Source organism: Enhydra lutris, unplaced genomic scaffold, assembly GCF_002288905.1.
Source record: "Enhydra lutris kenyoni isolate GAN:26980312 unplaced genomic scaffold, ASM228890v2 scaffoldscaffold3, whole genome shotgun sequence".
NCBI classification, from domain to species: domain Eukaryota; kingdom Metazoa; phylum Chordata; class Mammalia; order Carnivora; family Mustelidae; genus Enhydra; species Enhydra lutris.
The window spans coordinates 72113207-72132813 of NW_019154087.1; the positions used below are offsets into that span (position 1 = coordinate 72113207).

General features: G+C 45.1%; 1 protein-coding gene across 1 annotated transcript in view; it reads right to left on the minus strand.

Moving 5' to 3' along the window:
- Nucleotides 1-19607, minus strand: part of LOC111155460 (scavenger receptor class A member 5) — a 126973-nt gene that overhangs the window by 87873 nt on the left and 19493 nt on the right. The window contains exon 3 of the mRNA XM_022515626.1: nt 10085-10213. Within this exon, the coding sequence (XP_022371334.1) occupies nt 10085-10213 (129 nt within the window). The remainder of the gene's footprint in view (nt 1-10084; nt 10214-19607) is intronic.

Here is a 19607-nt window from a genome sequence, read left to right on the forward strand (position 1 = left end):
GAGAAGAATTGGGGAGAAACAATTTTGGGAGGGAAAATCAAGAGTTCTGTTCCCATGTTGAGTTTGAAATGCTTATGAAATAGCCAAGTGGGGATGGTACAAGTAGGTAATTGAACATTTTAGTCTGGGATTTGAGGCAAAAGTCAGTGGTGAGGAGAGAGATGAAATATGGAATTTGATGAAAGGCACCAGCAAGAGAGCTCAATGAATGAAGGGAAGAAGGCCAAGGACTGAGCTCCTTGTTACTCCAAGATTTACAGGTGAAACGGGGGAGCAGAGCACCAAAGAAGACCAGTGGATTGCTTCCCTGAATGAAATGAGAACTTCTCTGAATATGTTAGTACCTCTTTTTTGAGATTTATAGGGAAACATTTATTGAGCCCCTGGCATAAGTCAGGCATTGTGCAAGGCATTTTATGTGTTAGCTCAGTGAATCGTCACAATACTGGCAAGCGATCATTATTGTCCCCATTTTAATGTTTTTTTTTTTCAATGAGTATTAAATCATTTCCCCAGATCACAACTCACACGTGATCAAGCTGATGTTTGAATTCTGGTTTGCCTCATTCTAAACCATCTGTTTTTTTTGAACTGCACCATATTTTACAGAGTTGTTTGTTTTTATTTTTTCACATCTGCTCTTCCGGTTGGTAAGGTATTTATGTCAGGGACCGCTCTTTATTTCTCTTCATATCTCCCTGTGCCTCAGTGCCAGGCACATTGTTGGCACTCAACAAATGCTTGCTGTTTTGGATTTAATGCAAGAGGGCTCTAAGCCCTTGGGCAGGGGCAGATAATGCACAATGCCTACAAAATCCTAACAGAAATGCTGAGAGTTTCTATCTTCTCCCCAACAGGGTGGAGAACGAGAGCCTGTGAGCGGCTCGGCTACCATCCCAGCCCAAACCCAAAGTCATCAGTTAGCGACAACATCTACTTGATAGCTCGGGCACATGCAAGCAGAAGATAGAACTATAAGGCAGACAGAAAGGCAGGTTTTGAAAGTATGAAGGCTGAGCCACACAGAGGGAAATGTGAGCTGCAGAAGGAAGCAAGTCCATCGCCATCCACTCTTGCTTAAGTAAGAAAGTTCATCTTCTGAGCAAAATCCGGGTGCTGCATTCACAGTGCCTCCAAAAATCCCTCCAATCCTGGCTCCTTGGACAGAAATCAAAGCAGCTGACAAGTCTCTCTTGATGTTTTCTATACTGCATAATGAAATGAGGGCTGGATTATGATACCATCGGAGGGAGTTATATTCCAATTAAAATCACCTAACAAACACTGATGACTCCTACTCTGTGTTGTGGACGATTATAAGCAGTTTCCATCAAAGAACTCATTTCATCCTCATCATGACACTTAGAAGTAGGAAGTGTTATCACTTCTGCTTTATAGATGAGGATGCTAAGTTTCAGGTAGTTTGAATAACTTGCCCAAGAGCCCACAGTAAGTGGGAAAGCCAAGATGTGTAAACTGGCAGGCTGACTTCAGTGCCCAGAAGCTTTGTCATTGGACCACAGATAATGCCTCCCGCAGGAGACTGGGTAAGAGAAGCACACAATCCTATCATCCAAGGTCCAGGCTCTGCTCCCCCGCTGTGGGACCAGGAGCCAGCACGCGCATCTCCCCTGAGCCTCAGTTTCTTCAGTGATACCTATGGACTCTCTTCTGGATTCCTTCAATTGTTAGGAGAATTAGATGACATGTCATACGGGAAAAGTCTTTGAAAACCATAAAGCACAATCCAGAGGTGAAAGATTGAAGGGCTGCTTAGTGGTCAGTATAAACCTAAAGGCAGGTTGGCAAACTTTTTCTGTAAAGGGCCAGGGAGTAACAATTTTGGCTTATTAGGCCATATGGTCTCTGTTTAAGTTACTCAGCTCTGCCGCTGCAGTGCAAAAGCAGCCATAGACAATATATGTCATAAATGAATGAGCACAGCTGTGTGCTAATAAAACTTTATTGGCCAAAACAGGCAATAGCCAGATTTAGGCCTTTGTCTAGAGGAAGGATACCAGGGAGATGTAGCTGAGATAGGTCTTCTGCACTGTCCTCTATCTTATTTTCTAACAGTTTGACTGGAGACCCAGACAGCAAGGTGTCAGATTTGCAGGGGACTTTCCCTCATGCCCACTTCTCTCACCTTAGGGGTGGTCAGAAGCATCCGCACAAGTAAGAGAGGTATGACAGGTTCTTCATCCTGGGTCATGGAATCTTTTGTGGAGAAGTCAGGATGTCAAAATTCTCTTCCTCTTTCTCCATCTCAGTTGCCTGGAGCTAGGAAGAGCCCTGAGTCCCTTCCACTGGAAAAGCGCTGATGGCTTGGGAAGGCTCACACTGCCAAGGTGGGATGCAGGAGGAAAGGTAGTGTCTCAGGTGAGTGGGGTCTAGGTTGAAGAAAAAAGGCTGGTAGAGGGGGAGGGGTCTTTGAGGGGATCCCACCTCACAGGACAATAAAATGTGTGCATGCTGGTGTGCCTTTGGTCATATCCTGCACACGTGGCGGGAGGCTATGGAACGGAGGCGGCGTTGGGATACTGGCTCAGATGGGACCGATGACACAAGCCTGAAAGGGAAAACTTAATGACAGCTGTCCAAATCCAGATTCAGACTGACCCAACAGGCTGCAATACTTGGCAGAACCCAGTGTGATGACATTTAATTGGGATTCCTAACAAGATCTGCATGGAAGTTAAGGCAACAACAAAACCAGCAAAAGCCAGTCAAACTGACCTGGGATGGAGGAGCCCCCACTAGGCAGTATCTCCTTCGAAAGAGATCTGGCGTTGGAGAACGGCCGTGATTATTAATGACTGCATAGTATCCCATCATTTGGATGCGGTGTCGTGTCTTACTATGAGTCACCATGAGCAAGGCTCGTGCAAATTTAGGCTACATCAGCATACGTGCAGTGTCCAGATCAAAGTGAGCCACCGCCCGGCACACGGTGCCCTCACCAGACCACACTGACAGTGCTGTGTCTAATTGTGTTTTCAACGAAAATCTGTTGGATGGAGGTGGGAGAGGGAGGATGGCTATTACATGGAGGCCAAATGTTAGCTGAGTATCTACTATGTGTAGAGCTTGATGTCAGGCACCGGGAGCACAAGGCCAAACACGACACAGTACCTTATCCTAAAGGAGGTTTGTTTTGGACCACAAAGGGGAGCAGGCACACAAACTGATGATTTCTACATAACGCGCCAAGTATGATTTCTACACACGCACACGCACGCTCACACGCACACACGCAGGTCTCCTAACCAGATCTAAAGAGCCTCTGTGGAAAGAATGAGGCTCGCTTAGCCTCTTTACTCGCTGAGGAGCAATCATGAAGATGAGGAGGAATCCTCGTTAGGAGCTGTTCCTGCAAGAGGAGCTGGAAACAGCGTGCGTGGGCCATTGGAGGAGGATTGGGCAAAAGTTCCTGTCACTTGTGGCTGCTCTTCAATAGACATGCAATACTTCATCTGTCTGGGAAGTCAGGAGGGAGGTTCTTGCCCTGGGAGGGAGGGAGGTCATACAGGATGTCCTCTGAGACCCCTTCCAAGGCTGTGTTCTCGGGGAGCTACGGGTGGGAACAGCACCGTGGAGTTGGCTGGCTCCTTCTCCCCCACCCCACCCAAGGAGATGCAGTGCTGGAAACCCTACCCTGTTTTTTGGCATGCTGAGCCCTGCACTGTCACGGCAAGTCCAGGATCCCTCAGGATCTAGGAAGTTCTAGGCTTCCCCTGTGGGTTTACTAGAAGCAGGTGGCCTATGGGTGCACACCCTCCGACCACACCAAGCATACCAAGCTCTCTTTATAGACTAAACCAGTGGGTGCTCAGTCTAAATAAGCATGCTTCTAACCCTTGGCAGTTCAGAAAACAAAATTCCTCTGATTGTCTAATAATGATGGTAATAACAATATTGTTAAATAGCAACACTAATAATGATGATATCTAATGTCACTGAGTACTTTTTATGTGCCAGGCACTAAGAGTTTTCATGCATAAATTAACTTACTTAATCCTGACAACAACTCTATGGGGTAGGTATACTATTGTCATCCCATCTGATAGATGAGAAAACTAAGGATTTGAGAGGTTAAATTTTTTGCTCTAAGATTCAGTCAGTGGCACAGGCCGGATGTGAACCCAGAAATTTCCCCTCAAAGCCTATATGTTATAGCTATTCACTTAGAATATTTAAAAGACCCATGGAGCCCATTGTTTTTCAGATGATGGCTTGTATCTCATTTGTGGATCATGACATGAATGCAAGGGTTGTCAGTATTTTTTTAAAAATAAAGAGTATAGAATAGACTAGAAAATCATCAGCATTCATCACACATTTAGGGTTAGTTGGATTATGGGTGGGATGTGTGAACTAGTTGTGATGTAAAATTTATTAACGTAGGTCATGGTCAAAAAGTCTGGGAAACACTGACTTAGTCCAACCTGCTCACTTTACAATTAAGTGTACTAAGGTTCAGACAGTGATTTTTCCCAAGATTACAGAGTGTTAGTGGGTGAGCTGGGACTAAACCCAAGTTTTTTCTGACTCTCAGTTTCCACTATCAAGCTTAACTGACTGCAAAGAAAACCAGGAAGAAAAAAAAAAAAAACCCAAGAGTAACAATACCCATAGTAGTGGTAGTACTCCCACTATAATAACAACAGTACTCCTTCTAGCATGCCTATTGGGTGCCAGGAGCCACTTTTCAAAGTGCTTTTGATATGTTAACTTATTCCAATCTCATAACAACCCAATGAAGCAGACATAATTATTTTCCCCATTTTCAGATGATGAAAGTCAATTAGAGAAAGATCAAGTAACTTGGTCAATGTCTCATAGTTGGTAACAGAGAAGAGGTCATTCAAACCCACCCAGGTTGTCTTCAAAGTCCATGGCGTTACCCAGTATACGGTACTGTGTGAGACTGCCTGTCTTCCTCTTCTCCCTAAATGCTATAATGCCAGCACAGTATACACCGTGATTATGTGTAATGATATAATTAATCACACACTTCTTCCACCAGTCCCATGTCCTTGAGTGGTGATCCTGTATTTACCATGCCATTTAAATACTTGACTAAAACTGAAATAATCCTATTTCACCCCAACAAATAAGATCTCCTCCAAGGTTCCATGTCTCTGTTATTCATTCATTCATTCATTCACTCATTCATTTATCATTTGCATTTTTAAAAACATCATGCACTTGCAGAATTGAAGAGAGTAGGCAAAATTTTTTTCAAAAATTGTGCATAATGCCCTACTTTGTTCCAAAAAGGATAAAGGCAGTTTACAAGGATACAGAAAATACAGTAAGATAATAGATGTGAACAAGATAAAGAAGGACGTGTGTGAGATGCTAAATAGAGGTAGGAACGAGACAAACAGAAAAATGCTTTCTGGAAAGTCTATACAGTAGCTGTAGGAGGACCACAGTTCTGTCTCCAGGTTTTCATTTTAATTACCTTCAAATTCATACATCTTGTAGTGGGGTGACAGCTCACTCTTGGTTTGCATTAATTGCCTCTTGAAAGCAACTTTAATTACTTTCAGATTCACAGTCTCCTTGGGTGAAAACAAACTAATTCCTCAAGGCGAGCATACCTCCTTCTGCAACTAAGACAGAAAATAATTTCTGCATGTGTTGATGTTGTGTAATGGAATGAACAACGTCCTCAACAGCACCCCTACAATAAGCACAGAGGAGAATTTCATGGCACTGTTTCCAACAGGTGGTCCCAATAAAGTCCAAGGGCATCACACTCTCAATTCCGAGATGCATAATGAAATCAGTAATTGGCCACATAAATGGCTATGGGCTCTGAGCACACTGTTCTCTGATTTCAGAGTCAAAGACCTGTTTGGAATGAGGTGATCAAAAAAAAGGGGTGTTCAGTTCAAACGACATTTGGATCACTTAGTGTTCAGCTGTCTCCAGCCGTTCCATCTCTTGGGAGTCAGAGCCTCCCCCCTCCCCCCACTTTACACAAGCAGACGCTCCTCTGGCAAATAGCATTAGCTACGTCACACGTCCTCACGTGCATGTGTGCTGATTGCTGATGATTTTAAACCCTCCCAGAGCAGAAATCACATCTCATTATCCTTTTTATTCCCATGCTACAGACTGAATGTTTGCATCCTCCCAAATTCATATGTTGAAATCCTAACCCACAATATCTAACCTAACCCATTTCATAGGAACTCTCCCTGTTCCAGCTCTGTAGTCTACATTACCATAAAACTCCATCTTCCCGAGAAATCAAAGACCTAGGTGTTTGCACTTCCCCCTTCTATTACATTTTTACAGCAAGAACTGCAATTCCTTAGTAGTGTCATGACAGGAGCAAGGTGGAAGACATTGTTCTTCATGACCACCCTTTGTCACCACGGTGATGTCCCTGAATAGTCATGAATAACAGTGAACCTCCTCTAACACTTTCACTCTATCACATCTTCCCTAAAGTGCTGCACCAAGGACCTCATAACCCCACGACCAACCATTCTCAACTCTCTTGTTCATGAACATAAGCCTAATGGTCAATATTGTCCCAAACTGAACGTGGAACACAACAAAAACATAATAGGGAACCATCAGTCCAGGTCATAAGCAATGACTTGAAGAGATAGAAAATCTTAGAGGAATTTCAGGGTGGGAAGAAGGGACTGACGGAGCCTCCTTGAGAGATGTTGGAAGGCTGTGTGCATAAAACCTGGCAATATTATGGGAACATCAGTAAAGTTCCTAAGAGGATGCTGGTCAGGAATGGATAGGTAGATGGTGGGTAGAAAGCCCAATTGAGAAAATAGTTTGGGTGAAAATAATTTAAATCCAGATGGTTGGATCAGACAGGGGAAGCAAGGCTGATGCATAAATAGGATGTATAGTATTTACCTTCTATTTCAAATACTTGGATGAAAAGATGAACTGAGACAAGTCTCCTAGGAGGTTCTATAAGAGTAATATTGTTCTGTGGTTAGGTTATAATTTCGCAATATTGAAACATGGTAAGAGCAAGCATTTGTCCCCCTGTTATTTTTTACCAGTTATTCAGACACAGTACTTGGTTGCAGTGGATGATTTTGTCATCCAATTGTAGGATGTATGATCTCTGTGTCAACAAGGAGGCCTTGAAGTCTGAGAGTGGTTCAGAGATCCTCCCGTGTCAGTCAGTCTGGGCTACTAAAACAAAATACCAGGTGGCTTAAACAGCAGACATTTATCAGTCACAGTTGTGGAGACCAGGAAAGTCTAAGATCAAGGAGTGCGCTGATTTGGTTTTTGGTAAGGGCTGTTTTCCTAGCTTGCATATGACTCCTTTCTTCTGTGTCCTCACTTAGAAGATCTTTCTCTCTCTCCCTCCTTTCCCTTTCCACCTTCCTCTCCCATCTCTTCTTATAAGGGTACTAATTTATCATGAGGCCTCCGCTCTCATGACCTAATAACCTCTCAAAGGCCCACCTGCAAATACCATCATATTGAAGGATAAGACTTCAACATATAAATTTGGGGGCGGGGGCACAATTCAGTCCTTAGCACCTCTTGTGCAAGGCAACCTCAGCAGGACAATGAAGAACATGTTCTATCCAAGGTGGGGAAACAGCCACAGCAGAAAGAATGCAAGGTCAGGCAAGCTCTGGTTTACACTGAATCATGGATCTCCTCATGGTCTTGATATTTTCATAAAAGGAGCACCAGTGGAGGTCTTCAATCAGGGTAATCTGAAGAAACTTCCTACCTAAGGTCAGGCAGGATCTCCCTAAAGAACCCTAGACTTGTCCACCACATTCCTAAGTCCCCTCCCTGGGGGAGAGGCAGCTGGTGACTATATTTTTCATTGGCCACCCTCACCGAACCCCTCCCAGGGGCCCACATGATTTTCTAGACAAGGACCTGGGGAAGGGACAGAGCCAAGAGATAAAGTATGATGCTCTGTTTCATCAGATTAGTTCAAATCTACCCAAACTATCATGCCACACAGGCAATCTGGTACCCAGAAACTTCAGGCTCAAAGGTAATCACAATGATCAATATCCTTCCCAGGTTTCCACATGGAATAGCTAATGAGGCGTGGCAACATTTTGGTTAGATTGGAAAACCATGTTCTACCCTCCCTTCTGAAACTTCCAGGATGTCATCATAAATCCCATTCAACCTCCGAGTTGACTAAGCCAGGAGGAAAGTCTTTCTGCGTCATGCCAGGCAGCACTACGTGTTAGGAACTCTCCTCTGTTTTGAATGGGAATCTGTGTCCTTACAATATCACCCATTTGTCTACTTCTACCCTCTGAGGCCACACAGAACATGCCTGCTCTTTTCCATATGGCAACCCTCCAGGCACTAGACGAGAACCTTCCTTCCCTGGCAGGCCTCCTCTTCCCAAGAGATGATGCCTTCCAGGCCTTCCAGGCTCCAGAGACCTGCCCCAGGGTCCCCATCTGTCTGGCTTTCTCTTCTAGACCCTCTTCTGTCACCTAAAAGTTCCTATTCAGCAGAGGGATTGTAATACCATAGCCTAGCTTTCCTGCTGGGCTGAAACAGTTTCCAAAAATTCTGGAAATTTGTTATGGTTGTGGCTGCCAAGACCACAAAACCCAGATCCCAATCTCCCACTGAGAAGCCCAAGAACATGTTCAAATCATCCTCTGGCTGGATATTAGCCCTGGGTCCTTGAGATGAATCATGAGTTTCTCTCATTGTTGCTGTTGGCCGCCCCCCCTCCAACCCCAGGTCAATGGGTGGTGGGACACACAACACCTCTAATGATGCCCTTTGCCCTGAGTGTAGAACCCCGAAGGTGAAGGCAGCATTGAACATCCCATCACAGGGCCCAGCTGACTATGCTCACTTGACAGGAAGTAGGACAAGACCAGTGAGGTCCAGGGCATCTGCCTCATGATGTCCAGCGAAGGGTCATCTGTAAGTGCTTAACCTCCAGATCCCTGTCCTAGAGTTAACTCAAGGACCCCACCCTAAACAGTCGAAGTCATCTCAGCCTGGCCAGCAGCCTTGCTCTGACTAACCCCCCTCCGTGCAACACCCACACTTGCACCACGTGCGCCTCCTGTAGATGACCACAGCATTTGCTGTGTCAAAATATGGTCCCCGTCATCAACCTTATCACAATCTGCCTTAGGACAGGGCTCTATCTGTGTTCCTTTGCTTTGTTTCCCAACTGGGAGCTCCCTGAAAGAAGCCCATGGGTCTTATTAGGCTGTGTCTCCACTCCTAGCATGGAACCTGACACAAAGCAGGCACCCATGTAGGACAGGTGAGGGTGAAATAAATGATCCCTTGGCTTTACTTTGTCAACACCTACACACCTCCATTGAGAATGGTGGGTGGGAGTCAGGAGAGACTACCACAACCTCTGTCTGTATCTGTTACACCATCTATAGCATGGTGGGGTAACCTGTGAGTGGTGAGCTGGGCTGCTCAAAACATGGGAGTCCTCCATTTGATCCCTTTCTAAGTCCATGAGCTCTGCATTGTCTTGCCATAGAATGTGCTCCCAATTCTAGCATATGACCAGCCTGTCTTATAGATGGAAACTGGGGAGAAGAACCCAACTGGCCTGGGGCAAACCCATCCCACTCCCAGTAATTGCAAAAGGTGTATTATGACAGCAGGTATATTATGACTCTGATTAGCCTCAGCAGCAAAATGTCTCATGACTATCTTCATCATCCCCAGGAAAAGGGGCTTAGCCTGCTCTGTGCAAACCACGGCACAGTGCTCCACGGAGGACCAGTGTGATGGACAAGTCCCAGGGTGATGTGGGAAAAGCCAGAAGCCACTGGGAGCAGACAGGTCTCTGCTCCTGGACTCGGGACATCCCAAGATCACATATCCCCTGCCAACTCCTAATCCCACATGAAATGGTCAAAGCGGCTAAGAGTTCGCTGGTCTGAAATACCAGCCAGTGTCCTTCTTGGTGGTTTCCATGGTGACAGGAGCAGTGGTCAGGCTTATGACCGGGGAAATGAAGAGCAGAGGCTCCATCTCTCAGGCTCCCATCTGTTTTTGCTCCCCACACACCTCCTGCTGCATCCTTAAAGGCCAGACCAGGAGAGGGTGCCCTTACCTGCTAAGATGAAGATGCCCACAAGAATCAGGAAGACCAGAAGGTAGAGCCCGAGGACAGCATGCTTCAGGGCTGACAGGGAGCCCAGCTGGGTGCAGCAGCCTCCTGTTCGTCGCTTGTGGCATGGACCTAGACAATAAAAGTAAGAAGAGGAGAGGAAAATGAAACACTTGAACACCCCACAGTGTTTTATTTTTTTTTTCTTTTGGTCTCATCTCTCCTGATGTATGGAGATGCTCACACAGAACCTCTCATACACCTTCTGCACATCTGTAATGCAGCTGTAATGATGGGGAACTTTCAAGAACATGACAAGCTTTTGAGCTTTTGACTCTCCTCCCACCTTCTGCATTCATAAACAAGCCAGACAGGCATGCCCACCGCTCATATGCCCAACAAACCCACTCTCCTGGAGCCAGTAAAAAACAGGAGAAAAAGCTCAGATAGGCTGCAATATGTGTCTTTTACAAAAGCATCACTGTCCCATGGAACCCAGAGAATATGGAGGAAATTTAAAACGGGGGTTGCAAACTTTAACTTCTACGGAGGCCAGAAAGGGAGGGAAATGAGCAAAGTGGGTCACGTGGGCCTGGGGAATCTGACAGCTCACACCCAGTGTGGTAGAGGTTGTGATGGAGGCGTAAGGGCCAGGTGTTGCCGGACAGAATTTTCAAGACAAGCCAGAAGCAATTTTGAGAAATTGCCCTATTTTTAAAGTGTTGACAACTAAAATAATAATAATACAAAAGACAAAAAACTTACAAAACACTAGGGACTGTAAACAAAACATGCTTACATGCCAGATCTGAACACGCGTTAGCAACCACAGGTTTAGATTAACAGGAAGACATAGTAACCTCATTCCGTGAAACTACATGAGGTTCATCGGCTTCTGGCCAATACGGAACGGCAAAAAATATCAGTGCTCTACAGGACCTCATGGATCTGTTAGTACAACCCCTTCAGTTTACGGATGGACTCCTCCTTCGAGGCATGCTTCTCAGATGGCCAAGGCAGAGGCTGGGAAGTCACTAACTTCCATCTGCTTCATCCATGGACTGTGGAAAGAAGAGAGGTTGTCTTGCCCTGACTCCCAGCAGGGCAGGCAGGAATTGGTAGAGGACATTTTTCCCAAAACATGCATGCCTCTATTATGCTTATTCTCCCTCTCCTGGGATGGACAACGTTGCTAACTAACTGGAGTGTGCTAAACGTGGAGGAAGATGTGGGAGGAGAAAAAAGTCAAAATAATTGATATTAAGAAATGTTTATTTATTTTTAAATTTTTTTCAAAGATTTTATTTATTTATCTGAGAGAGCGAGAAAGTAAGAGCACAAGGGAAGAGGGGGGAGGGAGAAGCAGACTTCCTGCTGAGCAGGGAGCCGGATGTGGGACTCAATCCCAGGACCTTGGGATCATGACCTGAGCCCAAGGCAGATGCTTAACCAACTGAGCCACCCAGGACCCCTCTGAAATGTTTTTAAAGATGTAATGATGTTTGTGATTCCTTGGCAACTTGGGGTTTGCCAGTGAGATGCTTCAAGGGCTACTCATTACCTCTCGGGTACCATGATCACCTCTGGGGCCTTTGGAAGGTTTGGTTACCGGGAGCAAGAGGATAGGTGACCACACTCGTGTCCTGGCTCCCCAGAGGTAGTGTTGAGTGAAGAACATTTTCCCACTCACTTACTCCATTTCACTAAAAATACTGCTGCTCAAACAGCTAAGTAGAACAATTACATAATAATCCCATAAAATATCGGGTACAATTTGGACCAAGTTGTTAAAGAAATACAAAGTCAAACACCATTCTCATCACCCCTTAACTGTTAGCAAATTTTGAAAAGTTAACCTGCTTTTCCACTAAGACTCGAGAAGCGTACATCTTTTTAACTTCCCCTAAGTCTCCTTTTCCACAATGTTCTATCCCTTTTACACAACAGACCCTGTAAGCTGTTTTGCTCCTGAATCTGAAGGGTTCTTGTTGCATTTTGCCTTTTGTTGTTGTTCTCATGAGAGCTGCTGGGTCCCTGGTTGCAACTTATTAGAGATGAGGCTGTTTTCCTAGAGAGTCAGAACGGGAGGCACAGCATTGGATACTACACAAATACAAGTTTTTGCTATCCTGACAGCTGTCCCAGCCCTCCTGCTCTACTCCCTGCTTCCTCTTTAGATGATGCCAGTGGCCACCTAGCTGCTGCAAAGGGTCAGAAGATTGCCATGCTGAAATGCCATTATCCTGATGTTTACCCCAAACCAATCTTGGGCTCTTCCTTCGTTGCCTTTGTTGGGGCAAACTGCAATGATCTAGTTTTATTTTTTCCCATCAAGAAAGAAAGGTTCCCTTCCCCTTTATCTGAGGCTTCTGTTTAATAGCCAGCACTCACTGGTGACAGGTCCCTTCATCAACTAATGCACAACACAGGCCTCCCCTTCTTAGGGGAGGGATGCTTAGAGAGCATCATTTTTTAAGCAAATGTATATTAAACAAAATCTGCCTTCAGTATAACATATAAGAATTTCAAACAGAGGTTTTCCACAAATGCATTAGACAAGCAGAACATGAATGATTCTGGCAAGTTAGCTAGAGAATGTGATTGTAAGGGGGAAAAAAAAGATGATTCAGGAGAAAGACAAGTTACTAAGTCTGCTTAAAACACATTTACTGACTTTTTAAAGTAATGTGGCAGCAGCATGTTAGCTGGGTAAACCATTTAAATTATTTAGGCTTATTGGAAGATTAAAAACACTCCAGAATGATACAGTCAGTAAAACCAAGGCAAAAAATATGTTCACTTATTTGTTAAAAAAAAAAAAAGAAAAGAAAAGAAAAATGTAAAAACATGGAGGACACTTACATGCATATTACTAAGTGAAAGAAGCCAACCTGAAAAGGCTACATGCTTTATGATTCTACATGACATTCTGGAAAAGGCAGGGTCTAAAGGGAGGATGAAAAGGAAGAGAAGACAGGATTTTGAGGGTAGTGAAACTACTCCATATTATACAATAATGATGGATACATATCATTGTATGTTTGTCTAAACCTATTGAATACATAACACCAAGGGTGAATCTTAACATAGACTATGTGGACTTTCAGTGATAGGGATAGGTCAATGTAAGTTCATCAGTTCTAGCAAATGGACTACGCTGGTGGGGGATGTTGAGAGAGGCTGTGCATGTGTGGAGGTAGGGAGTATAAGGGAATGCTCTGTACTTCCCACTTAATTTTGCTGTAAACCTAAAACCACTCTGAAAAAATAAAGTCTATTTAAAAAACAAAAGGGTTGACATGGATTCTTGAGGTAAAAACTTTCACAGGCATTTACTGACCACCCACTATCAATTGCCCTACTGTGGTAGCCAGCTTTCAAGATGGCTCTCGTTGAACCCTATCCCTTATCTAGTCTCCTTCAGCACTGCACCAGGATTTGGTTGGTGTGACCCACAGAAGTGATAGGATGTCACTTCTGAGATTGCACAAAAGACACAGCGGCTTCTCCTTACTCACTTTCTCTCTCTTGGAACATCCATTCAGGGGAAAGCCGGAACTATGTCATGAACACCCAGTGAAGGGATTACTTGGTAAGGAACTGAGACCCATGTGGGTAAGCCTGGGAGCAGACCCACCAGCCAAATCAAGCCTTTGATAGCCACACTCTGACCAAGATCTCGCCAGCAGTCTCACGAGAGACCACGGGCCAGAACCAAGCTAAGCTGCTCCCAGATTCCTGCCAGATTATATGTAAACACATATATATGTAAACAAATAATTTGGATCTGAAAAAGTAGACAAAATCTTGGCTTTCCTTGCAAACCCATGGCTTCCTCAGAAACTGGGATAATAAATCTTTGTTATTTTAAGTTGCTAAGTTCTGGAGTAACTTGTTATGTAGCAACAGATAGCTAATACACTTCTGACAGACACCATAAAAGGCAAAGATGAAAAGCTGCACGAAGGAGAGACAGTGTCATCCTGTTTGCTTCCACCTTCCCAGTTCCTAGCCCAGGGCCCAGCACATAGCAGGCATTCAAAATATTTGTTGAATGAGAAATTAAAATATGGCTGCCGTCCCTCAGAGCCTCACATCTGAGGGGAAGAAGGCATGTCAACAGGCATCAGTTACACAGGTGTGAACGAAACTGGGATGGAATAGAGGGATGGCACAAGTCCAGTGTTGCATGGCAGAGACAGTGACTCATTCTGTGTGGGGTTCCCAGATTGTGCATGAAGAAGGCAGCCACTCAGCAGGGCTGAGAAGGACAGGCCTTTCTAGATGAGTTAGAATCCACTATCTTCCCCATCAGCATCATCGTCTGATTTACAGCTATTATAAATTTGAAAACTGTGACTTTAAGAAGGGAACTTTCTTCCTCCATGTGAGAACAGTTATGAGCAAAGCGGCAGGCAAAGCTGTTAGTTATTAAACATAGCTGTTGTTTGCTGACATGGTCGCACACAAGACCAGATCGAGGGAGAAAATGGCACACACACAAAACAAACAAACAAAAAACTCTTCCAAGATCTAGGGGAATCAAGAGAAAGGGTTTTCCATCTTGTCGGAGCCTCCTGAAGAGAGGGCGGCTTTGCAGGAGATCAGAAAACCAAGAGAAGGAGGCTTGGGGAGGGCAAGACCAGTGGCTCCAAGGAAACACGTAGAAACCAAAAAATAAATGCACAGTGACTTGCAGAGCGGGCCCCTGAGTGCCGGGCTGGAAGATGTTGTTTATCTCAGCACGGGGCCTATGGCTTCCTGATCAGCTGGAAGCAGATCGATGGTTTCCCCACCTCCACACACTCTGTCTGCATGTTGCCTGCACGATTTTGCCACAGTCCAGTATCTCTGGGCTGTTATTTAATTTGTCACTCTTTTTTTTTTTTTTTTGAGCTTTCACTTATTTGTGAAGGACACTTTGTATCATTGTAAGTGGACAATTAGTATCTTCCTATGACACATTAAAATAAATCCCCTAGCTATTGAAAAAAACAAATTTATACCTGTATATCACTTAAAGTCCTCTTGAGCATGACTGTACTGTATATAGCCACATTCTGAGAAACACCGACTTCTATAAGAGTAATTAAATCACAGTACAATGGTGAACTGCAAGACGAAATTGGTTTCATTTACAGAGAAGGAGAATTCTTTTATAGAGAAGCAACGCCAAACTTTTTAGATGTTCAAGGTTAAGAATATTCTAGGGGCTACCTTGGTGGCTCAATTGGTTAAGTGGCTGACTCTTGATTTCGGCTCAGGTCAAGATCTAAGGGTCCTGGGTTTGAGACCCACATCGGGCTCCTAGCTCAGCATGGAGTTTGCTTGAGGATTCTCCCCCTCCCTCCGCCCTCCTCCCTACTTGCACTATTTCTCTCTCTCTCTCTCTCAAATAAATAAATCTAAAAAAAAAAAAAAAATACTCTAGAAGGTAGAACATTAGGGATTAGGTGCCACTGAAAGAATGATGTCAGAACCTTGCCCACATCGCTAGCACTAAGCTCATTATTCACAATCGTCTATTTACACCTATTTGCCAACGTGTCTAAAGGTATTCTGGGGGCAAGGTGGGTCTCATTGACTGCTCTCTACCTCTCAACCAGCACACAGCAGGACCACAATAAGGTTCTTTGCAGGAATGAAGACGTGTAAACCATTTATTTTTGCTGCAAAGGTCCTGTCTTACATTTGTCTTACGCGAATAGTTGATACATTTCCGATGGCTGTGAAAACACATTTTTGAGCAAAAATTTGGTCTTAAAATTAAATTAAACAAAATCTTGGCTTTTCTTGCACACCCACAACATCAGATTGCCACGTAGAGCCCATGTAGGTAAACTGTGGGAGCAATTCATTAGGGCTGAACTGACGCTAATCCTGGCTGAGTAGGGCAATCATGCATGGAACTTCTTAGCCATCCTGGGGCCTGAGCCCCACCCCTGTATCTTCTGATTCTGATTCCAGATGAAATCACACATCTATGGCACTGAGATACACAGTTTGGGAGTAAGGCATTTATCATATCAAAGAGAATGTGAAGACACATTCTTGGAAAATCCATGAAAGCCTCACTATTTTAAGAGCTTAGTTTAGATTTTTAATTTTGATTCCTTTTTAATAAGACACATTCAAATGCGGTTCTCTCAAACAGCTTTATTATTCCCAGGTTAAAATTGTGAAGGTTCCTTTTAATCATGGCAACGGGAGTCTCCCCGCCTCCCCGACCCTGCAAAGAGTTTGGGCTAAAGTACTGTGTGCTAAGGGTGGGAAGGGGCATGGAAGCAAGGGTTAAGGAACAGAAAAGGAAAGTTTATCTCTAAGCCACTCATCCCCAGACTGCTGAGCTGAGAAAAAGAGACGGTCCCTGGTATCAGGGACATACTGTGGTGAGAGCCTTCGCAATTCTGATTTCCCCTTTCTTCATACACTTGCAGGGGGAAAGCATGAGTTTGGGGCCCTGTAGAGGTGGGTTCAAAGCCTGCCTCTGTCTTGTGTTAACTGTGAGACACGGGAAAACATTCTGAGCTATCTCTGTCATCAGTTTAGCCTTTCCTTGAAAAAAATAGGTTTTCAATTTCTTAATCATAAGTATAGTGCATTTGAGGAGTTATCTGTTTGAATTTATTTTCCTCCCATTTAAAAAAAATACAAATTGATAAAAGTGAGTATTTACTTCATTCCAAAGAACTGGCTTCCAAACAACATAGAAAACAGGATGCAAGTGATTCAGCGGTCACCTACTTCAGTTTTACCAACAACAAACAGTCATTTTCCTTTTGTTCTCTTTGGTCCCACAGTTCATAAACAGTAGGTGGAAATAAGGGTTGATTGCTGGGAGGGACCTCAGGGCTCATCTCATCCAAGGATCTTGTTAAAACCACCCAAGGCTGACTTCATCATCCTCACTCTGGTTACTCACCACTCACATTGTTCATTGTACTAGGCAGCCCCAAATAACCTCTGTCTTTGAAGCTGCTGTCCCTTTCTGGCTTGAATGTGCACCACTCTTTGCTTTCCCTCGGTAAAGGGAAGAGGAGGGTGTGAAGCAGAGTCACCACGGGGGAGAGCCATGCACCAGCCCTCGAACCTGACCTAAGTCTGGGAGGGTCCTGAACCACCAGCTGCTGTCCAGAGAACAGCAATCACCTGTGCCTGGTGGCCCCACAGATCTGAGTCCCCGAGGCAGATAAGGGTGGCAGGCAAAGGTGACCATGGTCTTCTGCGTGATCAGATGGGTCTGAGACATTCACATCCATTTCTAGGAAATGGAGCTGCGTGGAGGGCAGGATGGCCAGAGCTAATTAAGTTTAGATGTTCTGATGACCTAGGACAGTTTCTTCTTGTGCTTTTAGAGATATCTTGCAATTTTGTAATGTCCCTACAGTATTTGTTATTCTTCTCAGTCCCTATCTATTTCCCAAGTTACTCTGCATAAAAATTCTTGAAAACAAGGGCTTGTGTGCTTATTTTCAGTAGGAGGAAAGTGGGAGGAGGAAGGGACTCTGGCTGGGGTGCCTAATATTTTGCAGCTGGGCTGAGGAATGGAGAGAGAAAGCCAGGTGGGAGGGGAGATGAGGGCAGTCAAGGTGAGCCGGCAGGTCTCAGGGACCCAGGAGGAAGGGAGGGGCCACGGAGTCCCCAGGAAGCAGCAGTGGGTCCTGGGCCAGGAGAAGATGCCCCACTCTTGCCCACCATGGCAGGGCATGGATTAGAAGAAATGCTGTCAGTGCAGTCACTCAAACAGCGGGCTTAGGGTTCTGCCTAAATTCAGGCCAAAAGACACTCCTACAGAGTGGCCCTGGGTCCCTCTCGAAAAGATTCCCAATTTTTCTCCTGGCCCCTTGTCAGAGGAAATAAGTCATCTGATGATGTGTTTGCAGTGTGGAAGCCAGGGCTCAGTTCTGCTCAGTTATAAGTCCCTACTCTTCCCCGGTCGCTGGTGGAACCTCCCTCCCATCACCTGGTCGCCTTGGTCTGGCGAATGGGTCCAGCCTCAGGGCAGGAATGGATACATTTAACAACCTCTGTCTCATTCCCCCAATGCCCCCAGTTGAGTTGGGAGGGCAATCTGTGAATCTGGTTTGGAAGAGGAAGGCTAAGATCCCAACGCATGCCACCTGTACGGGACCGAGGAGGAAGTGTCCCTGAAACCTACAGGCTCAGCAGCCTCCAGCTTGTGGCTTCAGCTGGAAAACAGAGCTGGCTGAGCCACCAAAGGGGTTCAGTGGATCGGAGCGAAGACAATGGACCTCAGATCCACTCACCATTTGTCACCTGCTAAGGCCTGGAACCAGCAACAGTTATCATCACAGAGCTTTGTTGGGAAACTGGCCAATTAGGGTAGGTAATAATGTGAACAGTCATATCCATAAATCAATTCACAAAAATACAGATTGGCGGGGGGTCAGCTTCCGGAGAGCAGCGTCTGTGACTCATTTCTGCATCCTACAGGTCCTGGCCTATAGAGCAGGAGCTCAGTTAACATCTATTGGCTGTTTGCGGTCAAATGACACTCATCAACTAAATGCACATTTACTGGGTAAACCAAACCATTATTTAGGCTTTTGTAATAACCATGTTTTCTAGTTTCTGTATTTGATACTTAAACATCCTGGGGCCTTGCTGACTGCGGAGACTGCCCCTCCCAGGGATGGCCCAAATAAAGACACTCGCCTGCCGGCAAGCCCTTCCTGTGCAGACCACCCAGACAACAGCCCATATGACCGACCACTACCTCCTTTACCACTTCCTCCCTCCAGACCACTGAGCACCTGCCCTTTCAGCCCAGAGCCGGGTACCAGACAACCAGGGACAGCTGTAGGTTGCAGAGTCCGATGAAATGATTCAAGCTATTGCATCCCAAGCTCACTCACACTGCCTCACCCATCCAAGCCCTCCCGTGGCATGGGGTGGTGTGAGCAACAAACTATCTTTTTTTTTTTTTTTAAGATTTATTTCTTTTTAATTTTTTTAAAGAGACAGAGAAAGAGCAAGTGGGTGGGGAGCGGTAGAGGGAGAGGGAGAAAGAATCTTCACCAGACTCCGTGCTCAGCTCAGAGCCTGTTGCAGGGCTCCATCTCACAACCCTGAGACCATGACCTGAGCTGAAATCAAAAGTCAGATGCTTAACTAACTGAGCCATCCAGGTGCCTCACAAGCCATCTTTTCAATGGCAGTCCTCCCCTGACCTGTTGGCCTCACCATATGTGAATAATAATAATGCCTACATTTTATTTTTTTTAAGATTTTATTTGTTTATTTGACAAAGAGAGAGAGCACAAGTAGGCAGAGCAGGATAGAGAAGGAGAGGGAGAAGCAGGCTCCCCACTGAGCAGAGAGCCCAACGCAGGGTTCGATCCCAGAACTCCGGGATCATGACCTGAGCTGAAGACAGACACCTAACTGACTAAGCCATCCAGGCTCCCCAAACCCTACATTTTAAAATTGCTTTGGAACCTCCAACAATGGGACACAACAGAATAACATCTTCCATCCCCCAAACACCTATTTTGGGCTGAGCGCT